This window comes from Rana temporaria, chromosome 5 (assembly GCF_905171775.1).
Source record: "Rana temporaria chromosome 5, aRanTem1.1, whole genome shotgun sequence".
NCBI lineage: Eukaryota > Metazoa > Chordata > Amphibia > Anura > Ranidae > Rana > Rana temporaria.
In genome coordinates this window covers 15,822,261-15,833,182 of record NC_053493.1, presented here as the reverse complement: position 1 = coordinate 15,833,182, position 10,922 = coordinate 15,822,261, and the positions used below count along the sequence as shown (strand labels likewise).

Genomic DNA, 10,922 nt, shown 5'->3' with positions numbered 1-10,922 from the left:
GCATGATCCCCTCCCTTCAGAGACTGGACCGCAGGGTAGTATTCCAACATGATAACGACCCCAAACACACCTCCAAGACCACCACTGCCTTGCTAAAGAAGCTGAGAGTAAAGGTGATGGACTGGCCAAGCATGTCTCCAGACCTAAACCCTATTGATCATCTGTGGGACATCCTCAAACGGAAGGTGGAGGAGCGCAAGGTCTCCAACATCCACCAACTCTGTGATGTCATCATGGAGGAGGGGAAGAGGACTCCAGTGACAACCTGTGAAGCTCTGGTGACCTCCATGCCCAAGAGGGTTAAGGCAGTGCTGGAAAATAATGGCGGCCACACAAAATATTGACACTTTGGGCCCAATTTGGACATTTTTACTTAGGCCCTGTACAGACGAGGGGACATGTCCAATGAAAACGATTTCAGTCTGATGGTTGTACACACCATCAAACCGAAATCCCCGCGGACAGACAGCGCGGTGTCGTGTCGGTGACGTTGACACCGCCACGTCCGCAAACCAGAAAAGTAAAATACTTCCACGCATGCGTCGAATCCATTCAACGCATGCAGGAGATTTCTGTCCGCTGGTTAGGTGTACTAACCAGCGGACATGTCGGACGGACGGGTTTCCAGCCGACAAGTTTTATGGTAAAGCATGCTTATAAACTTTTGTCTGCTGGAAACCTGTCTGCTAGGCCGTACACACGGTCGGATCTGTCCGCTGAAACTGGTCTGCGGACGAGTTTCAGCGGACATGTTCGGTCGTCTGTACGAGGCCTTAGGGGTGTCCTCACTTTTGCTGCCAGCGGTTTAGACATTAATGGCTGTGTGTTGAGTTATTTTGAGGGGACGGCAAATGTACACTGTTATACAAGCTGTACACTCACTACACAACATTGTAGCAAAGTGTCATTTCTCCAGTGTTGTCACATGAAAAGATAGAAGAAAATATTTACAAAGATGTGAGGGGTGTACGGGGAATGTGGAAGTGTGAAATAAGTGAATATGTAAAGCGTTTTTTTTAATACGTTTCCGAAACGCAACTCTGGAATGTGGCGCTCAATGCCGCCATGTGTATGGAACGCAATCCGGATTCTGCTCTTCTGCCTGAAATGTAAGAAGGGATTCTGCTAGTCACTCCTGGATGTAAGGGGAACTCTCTTCCCGCACTCTCTTCTCCTGATCTCTCTCTTCTGATCTCTCTCTCTTCTCCTGATCTCTCTCTTCTGATCTCCTGATCTCTCTCTTCTCCTGATCTCTCTCTTCTGATCTCCTGATCTCTCTCTTCTCCTGATCTCTTTCTTCTGATCTCTCTCCCTTCTCCTGATCTCTCTCCTCTGATCTCTCTCCCCTGATCTCTCTCTTCTGATCTCTCTCTCTTCTCCTGATCTTTCTCTTCTGATCTCTCTCTCTCTTCTCCTGATCTCTCTCTTCTCCTGATCTCTCTCTTCTAATCTCTCTCCCTTCTCCTGATCTCTCTCCTCTGATCTCTCTCTTCTCCTGATCTCTCTCTTCTCCTGACCTCTCTCTTCTGATCTCTCTCTCTCTCTTCTCCTGATCTCTCTCTTCTGATCTCTCTCTCTTCTCCTGATCTTTCTCTTCTGATCTCTCTCCCTTCTCCTGATCTCTCTCCTCTGATCTCTCTCCCCTGATCTCTCTTCTCCTGATCTCTCTCTCTCTTCTCCTGATCTCTCTCTTCTGATCTCTCTCTCTTCTCCTGATCTCTCTCTTCTGATCTCTCTCTTTTCTCCTGATCTCTCTCTTCTGATCTCTCTCTCTCTCTTCTCCTGATCTCTCTCTTCTCCTGATGTCTCTCCTCTGATCTCTCTCTTCTGATCTCTCTCTCTTCTCCTGATCTCTCTCACTTCTCCTAATCTCTCTCTCCTCTGATCTCTCTCCTCTGATCTCTCTCTTCTGATCTCTCTCCTCTGATCTCTCTCTTCTCCTGATCTCTCTCCCCTGATCTCTCTCTCTTCTCCTGATCGCTCTCTCTTCTCCTGATCTCTCTCTTCTGATCTCTCTCTCTTCTCCTGATCTCTCTCCTCTGACCTCTCTCTTCTCCTGATCTCTCTCCTCTGATCTCACTCTTCTCCTGATCTCTCTCCTCTGACCTCTCTCTTCTCCTGATCTCTCTCTCTTCTCCTGATCTCTCACCTCTGATCTCTCTCTTCTCCTGATCTCTCTCCTCTGACCTCTCTCTTCTCCTGATCTCTTCTCCTGATCTCTCTCCTATGATCTCTCTCTTCTCCTGATCTCTCTCCTCTGACCTCTCTCTTCTCCTGATCTCACTCCCCTGATCTCTCACTTCTCCTGATCTCTCTCTCTCCTCTGATCTCTCTCTTCTCCTGATCTCTCTCCTCTCCTGATCTCTCTCCTCTCCTGATCTCTCTCCTCTGACCTCTCTCCTCTCCTGATCTCTCTCTTCTACTGATCTCTCTCTCTCTCTCTTCTCCTGATCTCTCTCCTCTGATCTCTCTCTTCTGATCTCCCTCTTCTGATCTCTCTCTCTTCTCCTGATCTCTCTCTTCTGATCTCTCTCCTCCTGATCTCTCTCCTCTGACCTCTCTCTTCTCCTGATCTCTCTCTCTTCTCCTGATCTCCATCCTCTGATCTCTCTCTTCTCCTGATCTCTCTCCTGATCTCTCTCTCTTCTCCTGATCTCTCCCCTGATCTCTCTCCCCTGATCTCTCTCTTCTCCTGATCTCTCTCTTCCCGCACTCTCTTCTCCTGATCTCTCTATTGTCTCTCTCCTCTGATCTCTCTCTTCCCGCACTTTCTACTCCCGATTTCTCTCTCTTCCCGCACTCTCTTCTCCTGATCTCTCTATTCTCTCTCTCCTCTGATCTCACTGTTCCCACACTCTCTACTTCTGATCTCTCTCTCCCCACTCTCTCTTCTCCTGATCTCTCTCTCTCTCTTCTCTGATCTCTCTTCTCTTAATCTCTCTCTTCTCACTCTTCTCTGATCTCTCCTCTGATCTCTCTTTTCCCACACTTCCTTCTCTTAATCTCTCTCTTCTCCTGATCTCTCTCTTCCCGCACTCTCTTCTCCCGATCTCTCTCTTCTCCTGATCTCTCTATTCTCTATCTCCTCTGATCTCTCTCTTCCCGCACTCTCTTCTCCCGATCTCTCTCTTCTCCTGATCTCTCTATTCTCTATCTCCTCTGATCTCTCTCTTCCCGCACTCTCTTCTCCTGATCTCTCTCCTCTCCTCCCGCACTCTCTTCTCTCTCCTCCCGCACTCTCTCTCCTCTCCTCCAGCACTCTCTCCTCTCTTCTCCCGCACTCTCTCCTCTCTTCTCCCGCACTCTCTCCTCTCCTCCCGCACTCTCTCCTCTCTTCTCCCGCACTCTCTCCTCTCCTCCCGCACTCTCTCCTCTCTTCTCCCGCACTCTCTCCTCTCCTCCCGCACTCTCTCCTCTCCTCCCGCACTCTCTGTCCTCTCCTCTCGCACTCTCTCTCTTCTCCCGCACTCTCTCTCTTCTCCCGCACTCTCTCTCTTCTCCCGCACTCTCTCTCTTCTCCCGCACTCTCTCCTCTCCTCCCGCACTCTCTTCTCCCGCACTCTCTCCTCTTCTCCCGCACTCTCTCCTCTCTTCTCCCGCACTCTCTCCTCTTCTCCCGCACTCTCTCCTCTCTTCTCCCGCACTCTCTCCTCTTCTCCCGCACTCCGGAGATCGGTTCCTCTCACCTGCACTGTCAGCCCCGCACTGCCAGCACCATCCTCCCATTCACCGACCGGCAGCAAGCCCCGCCCCTGCCCCGCTCCCATTGGTCGCTGCTCCCCAGTCGGGGATTGGCTCCCGTTGCTTGTGTCTGACTTTGTTAATGGAAAGTGGTGATGAGAGCGGAGAGCGCTGCGGAGGGAGCTGTGTGCGGGATCAGCGGGGATCAGTGGGTACGGCTCCGCGGGACTGGTGGGTACGGCTCCGCGGGACTGGTGGGAAAGGCTCCGCGGGACCGGTGGGGGTCGCACCTGTTGTCACCTCCGGGAGATCTGTACAAAGTGATTACAAAGTGATTGGAGTCCGGGGATCTACCGATATGGAGTACTTACCTCTGCTGCTGTGCCTGGCCGGACTCTTCTGCCCGGTAAGTACATCTTCTGCAATATGGGGGAAGGAAGGACCTGTGTATGTGTTGTGTCAGGTGTCACATTCTTCCCAGGAAAAGCAATGTTTTCTAATAATAATACAATGTATCACCTGGGGGATCTCCCGATGTATGGGATGAGGATCCCCCGATGTATGGGTTGAGGAGCCCCAAATGTACAGGATGTGGAGCCCCCGATGTATAGGATGTGGAGCCCCCGATGTATGGGATGAGGATCCCCCGATGTATGGGTTGAGGAGCCCCAAATGTACAGGATGTGGAGCCCCCGATGTATAGGATGTGGAGCCCCCGATGTATGGGATGAGGATCCCCCGATGTATGGGTTGAGGAGCCCCAAATGTACAGGATGTGGAGCCCCCGATGTATAGGATGTGGAGCCCCCGATGTATGGGATGAGGATCCCCCATGTATAGGAATCTTCTGATGTATGGGATGAGGAGCCCCCAATGTATGTGATGAGGAGCCCCCGATGTATAGGATGAGGAGCCCCCGATGTATAGGATGAGGAGCCCCCGATGTATAGGATGAGGAGCCCCCGATTTATGGGTTGAGGAGCCCCCAATGTATGGGATGTGGAGCCCCCAATGTATGGGTTGAGGAGCCCCCAATGTATAGGATGAGGAGCCCGAAATGCATAGGTTTTCGGAGCCCCCAATACAATGTATAGGATGAGGAGCCCCCAATGTATGGGATGAGGAGCCCCCAATGTATGGGATGAGGAGCCCCCGATGTATGGGATGAGGATCCCCCGATGTATGGGTTGAGGAGCCCCAAATGTACAGGATGTGGAGCCCCCGATGTATAGGATGTGGAGCCCCCGATGTATAGGATGAGGAGCCCCCAATGTATGGGATGAGGAGCCCCCAATGTATGGGATGAGGAGCCCCCAATGTATGGGATGAGGAGCCCCCAATGTATAGGATGAGGAGCCCCCAATGTATAGGATGAGGAGCCCCCAATATATGGGTTAAGGAGCCCCAAATGTACAGGATGTGGAGCCCCCAATGTATGGGTTGAGGAGCCCCCAATGTATGGGTTGAGGAGCCCCCGATGTATGGGTTGAGGAGCCCCTGATGTATAGGATGTGGAGCCCCCAATGTATAGGATGAGGAGCCCCCAATGTATGGGTTGAGGAGCCCCCGATGTATAGGATGTGGAGCCCCCGATGTATGGGTTGAGGAGCCCCCAATGTATGGGTTGAGGAGCCCCAAATGTATAGGATGTGGAGCCCCCAATGTATAGGATGTGGAGCCCTCAATGTGTAAGTGGAGGAGCCCCCAATGTATACAATGAGAAATCCCCAATTATGAGATGAGGAGCCCCAATGATTGATAAGAGGTGTCCAAATGTATCACACGAGGGATTCCAAATGTGTCAGATGAAGGAAAACGTATGTATATGATGGAAAAACCCCAATGTAGTACCCACACCAATGTATCAGATGAAGGACCCCAATTTATATATTGTGGGATCTCCAATGTCTTTGATAAGGGACCTCTGATGTATCAGGTGGCGAGGGACCCCAAAGTATCAGATGAGGGACCCCTGATGTATCAGATGAAGAATCACAATGTATCAGATAGATAAGAGACCCACAATGTATGAGATGAGGCACTCCTGATGTATTAGATGAGGGACCCCTAATATATTAAATAGAAGACCCCCAAAGCATGAGATTATTGAACCCAATGTATTAGATAAGGATCCCCTGATATGCAAAATGAGAGACTTCACCCCAAGGGTATCAGATAAGAGAACCCCATGTATCAGATTAAGCACCCCCCCAATATACAACATGGGAGATACCGTACCCCCCCATCAGTTGAGAGGAATCCCAATGTATCTAATGAAAGATCCCTAGTCATTTGAGGGAACCCCAATGTATCTAATGAAGGGTCCCTAGACATTTGAGGGATCCCCAATGTATCTAATGAAGGATCCTCAGTCATTTGAGGGAACCCCCGATGTATCTAATAAAGGATCCCCAGTCATTTGAGGGAACCCCAATGTATCTAATGAAGGATCCCTAGTCATTTGAGGGAACCCCAATGTATCTAATGAAGGGTCCCCAGACATTTGAGGGAAGCCCAATGTATCTAATGAAGGGTCCCCAGACATTTGAGGGAACCCCAATGTATGTAATGAAAGGTCCCCAGACATTTGAGGGAACCCCAATGTATCTAATGAAGGATCCCTGGTCATTTGAGGGAACCCAAATGTATCTAATGAATGGTCCCCAGACATTTGAGGGAACCCCAATGTATCTAATGAAGGGTCCCTAGACATTTGAGGGAACCCCGATGTATCTAATGAAGGGTCCCCAGACATTCGAGGGAAGCCCAATGTATCTAATGAAGGGTCCCCAGACATTTGAGGGAACCCCAATGTATCTAATGAAGGGTCCCCAATCAGTTGAGGGAACCCCAATGTATCAGATAAGGGAGCCCCCCAATATATCAGAGAACACTTGGAAACTTTTTGCATTTTTGGCTCGTTGAGGAAACGTTGTCTGGAGATTTCCGCACTTCTGCATCTGTTGGGTTTTTTGGAATTTCATTTATTAAGAGGAAAATCCTCCAGAAAACGCACGTTTGCGACGCGCTCTCATTGATTTGATTTGAGACATTTGGCGAGCTTTCCGAATTACCACCACCTGTCCAACATTGCAGGTGAAATCAATACAACGCGAAGCAAGCGAACACTCTGTGGGATTAGCGCATGCACTGCGTATGTTACGGGACCGGCGTTGGCTTTTCAAAGCTTCAGTAACGCCAACGCCTGTTCACTGCGTTCCTGGTAACGGCATGCGTGCCAAGTGCTGGACGGATCGTCAGCTTGCTGGGTTCCGGGGGCTCTGTGTGTGTGTGTGGGAATGCCAGCGATCGTTCCTCGCACAGAAGTCTGCATCTGCAGTAAAGCAGAGATGTGTGAACTTGTCGTATTTCTTCCTGCTTGTAGAATGTCAGCCGGTTCTGTGCCAAATCTAACAGCCTGGGCAAATATCCTGACTCACCGATAAACACCGGCAATGACTCGATGTGTGACACAGATAGGAGACACTGGCCGGCTCTCCAGCTGTTGCAGAGTACAGCTGTCAAGTTGGTTCTATCATACTTGCTGTGCTGGGACTTGTAGTTCAACAAGAGGCTAGCCACCGCTCCTGGTGTACCAGTCACACCACACAAGAGACTAGCCATCCCTCCTGGTGTACCAGTCACACCACACAAGAGACTAGCCACCCCTCCTGGTATACCGGTCACACCACACAAGAGACTAGCCATCCCTCCTGGTATACCGGTCACACCACACAAGAGACTAGCCATCCCTCCTGGTATACCGGTCACACCACACAAGAGGCTAGCCATCCCTCCTGGTGTACCGGTCACACCACACAAGAGACTAGCCACCCCTCCTGGTATACCGGTCACACCACACAAGAGACTAGCCATCCCTCCTGGTGTACCGGTCACACCACACAAGAGGCTAGCCACCCCTCCTGGTGTACCGGTCACACCACACAAGAGACTAGCCATCCCTCCTGGTGTACCAGTCACACCACACAAGAGACTAGCCATCCCTCCCGGTATACTGGTCACACCACACAAGAGACTAGCCATCCCTCCCGGTATACTGGTCACACCACACAAGAGACTAGCCACCCCTCCTGGTGTATCAGTCACACCACACAAGAGTCTAGCCACCCCTCCTTGTATACTGGTCACACCACACAAGAGGCTAGCCATCTCTCCTGTTGTACCGGTCACACCACACAAGAGACTAGCCTTCCCTCCTGGTGTACCAGTCACACCACACAATAGACCAACCATACCTCCTGGTGTACTGGTCATACCACACAAGAGGCTAGTCATCCCTCCCGTTATACCGGTCACACCACACAATAGACCAACCATACCTCCTGGTGTACCGGTCACACCACACAAGAGACTAGCCATCCCTCCATGTATTCTGGTCACACCACACAAGAGACTAGCCATCCCTCCCGGTATACCAGTCACACCACACAAGAGGCTAGTCATCCCTTCTGGTGTACCAGTCACACCACACAAGAGGCTAGTCATCCCTTCTGGTGTACCAGTCACACCACACAAGAGGCTAGCCATCTCCCCTGGTATTTTAGCAAAGTGACTGTAATCTTTAGATAACACTGGACACAACTGAAAATAACTGTCACTTTTTGTGAATAAAGACCAGTGGGGTGATAGTTGGGTGAATTGAGCCCATGGTGCTGCTCCAGTTTTTCTCACCTTCCATAAGGCTGGAGGTTAAGTCTACCTGTCATGTGAAACAAGATCGCAGAGTTGTGGAGCGTCAATATAAAAAAGTTAAACAAAATAAAATAATATTTATGAATTTAAATTTTTTATATTTAATGCCAATTTTATTTTATTTATATATTTTATTAATGAATACAAATAAAACACAGAACAACGATTAAAAATAATTAATACTTAAATTATTGGACTTTTTTAAATTATTTTTATTAATAATAATAATAATAATAATAATATTATTATTATTATTATTAATATTATTAAGTAATACAAATATTTATTATTATTATTTATTATAATGTCGTTGTTGTTGTTATTATTATTATTATTATTATTAATAAAAGAAAAAAAATGACACCCCTGTAAACATCCCTTGTAATAGAAATAATGATGACACGTCCTCTTTATGGAGAGAGCTGAAAGAAAAAGATAAAAATTTAAATAAGAAAAAATTTGATCTTTTAGATAAAATAAATAAATAAATTGCTTACTCCCACCTTAGACCAGGGCTCATGACGTCGCTCCGGTCCTCCAAAATCATAGAGGTGGGGAGAGACAATCTGGTCTCTGTTCACCCCTGTGGCCAACCACACCATAACCCCAGTAAACCACTTGCACGTATATATATATATAATGTATTGCGGACGGCAAGTGGTTGTAAACCTCGGACATGAAATCTGGACAAAGCCTATCCCTCTATAGTGTGTACTTGTCTCAGTCCGGAGCACTACGTGTCATTTCTGTCTGCTGCCTCCTTCTTTTGCTATCAGCATGAGTCACTTCTGACAAGTTTTCCTGACCCCAAGAAAACAATGGTGACAGGGGAGGGAGCTCCAGCACACAGCCTGTGAATGACAGAATCAGTTCTGTTCCTGTGTTGCTGTGTGAAGGGGGGTGTGTCCCTTCCCTCCAATCAGCTCTCACTGAGCTCTGCAAAGTGTAACTTCAGCTCCCAGCCCCCTGCTTTCTGAAAGCTCAGGCAAGCTATACAAATCAGGGGCGGACTGACAATTCATGGGTCCCCCCGGGCAATAGGAGATTATGGGGCCCCCGGGCAATAGAAGATTATGGGCCCCCCAGGCAATAGAGTATGGGGCCACACAGTGTACACACACTATACACACACAAACGCACACATACAGTATACATACACAGGGCCGGATTCAGATAGATTTCTCTATCTATCTGCTGGCGTAACGTATCGTTACGCCGCCATAAATTAGGGCGCAAGTTCCGTATGCAGAAAGAACTTGCGCCCTTAGTTACGGCGGCATAACGTATGTGTGGCGGCGTAAGCCCGCCTAATTCAAATGGGGATGATGTGGGCGTGTTTTATGTTAATTCACTGTGACTCCGCGTATTTGACGTATTTTACGAACGGCGTCCGTGGAATATCCCAGTGTGCATTGCTCCAAAGTACGCCGCAAGGACGTATTGGTTTTGACGTGAACATAAATGACGTCCAGCCCTATTCGCGAACGACTTAGGCAAACGACGTAAAATTTCCAAAACTCGGCGCGGGAACGACGTCCATACTTAACATTAGCTACGCCTCATATAGCAGGGGTAACTTTACGCCGAAAAAATCCTAACGTAAACGGCGTAAAAAAATGCGCCGGGCGGACGTACGTTTCTGAATCGGTGTAACTACCTAATTTGCATATTCCTCGCGTAAATATACGGAAGCGCCACCTAGCGGCCAGCGTAAATATGCAGCCTAAGATACGACGGCGTAAGACACTTACGCCGGTCGGATCTTAGGGAAATCTATGCGTAACCTGATTCTATGAATCGGTCGCATAGATACGACCGACCGCACTCAGAGATACGCCGTCGTATCTCGTATCTGAATCCGGCCCACTGAAAAGGTACTGGAGAGGCGGGGCAGCTATAATCTTCAGGAAAAAAAAAGTTTTTTACATACTGGTTTTACTGAGGCTGGCAACCCTGATGGGGGGGCCCCCTAGTGGCATGGGGCCCTCGGGCCCGAGTGCCCAAACGGTCAGTCCGCCCCCCTGATACAAATTCTGTACTTTGAACAGCTGTGGAGAAGAGAAGACACAGATAAACAGGTACAACTTGTGTAGGAGGATTTGTCTCGTCTCTGTGTATCACCTGAGGCCAGTCACTTCACTTTAAACGCTGAATTCAGTCTTGGTGGAGGAACACAGAGAATAATTCGCCATGCTGCTTTTCTGTTGATTTAATAAAAAAGTGCCTCCATTTTTCCCCTGCAGCTACTCGGCAAGGTCCCAGCCTGCTCTACAACCCTGTGACCCCGATTCTATAAGATGGTTCTCCGTTGGGTCAGGGGTCAGGGGTCACTGTGTCATCTCCGGGGAAACGTCATGTTGCTGATTGCAATCATTAAGATGTTACCTGTAATCTGTACGGGAAGACTGACAGGTGAAGGTGATTGGAGGCTGCATTCACACTTCAGTGTCGCGTTTCTGAGAGTTTTTTTATTTTTAATTAGCCAATACAGAAACATATCATCCGTTTTTATTATTTGTTGCTATGTT

At 48.8% G+C, this 10,922-nt stretch overlaps 1 protein-coding gene across 2 annotated transcripts in view; it reads left to right on the top strand.

The window, feature by feature from the left end:
- The first annotated feature begins 3,746 nt into the window (after positions 1–3,746).
- The window catches only part of LOC120939835 (vasoactive intestinal polypeptide receptor-like), a 373,379-nt gene continuing 366,203 nt past the window's right edge, over positions 3,747–10,922 (top strand). The window contains exon 1 of one of the 2 annotated variants that reach the window (XM_040352223.1): positions 3,747–4,087. In XM_040352223.1, coding sequence (XP_040208157.1) covers positions 3,824–4,087 — 264 coding nt within the window. In that variant the 5' untranslated portion in view covers positions 3,747–3,823. The remainder of the gene's footprint in view (positions 4,088–10,922) is intronic. The other variant, XM_040352222.1, reaches the window with a different exon arrangement.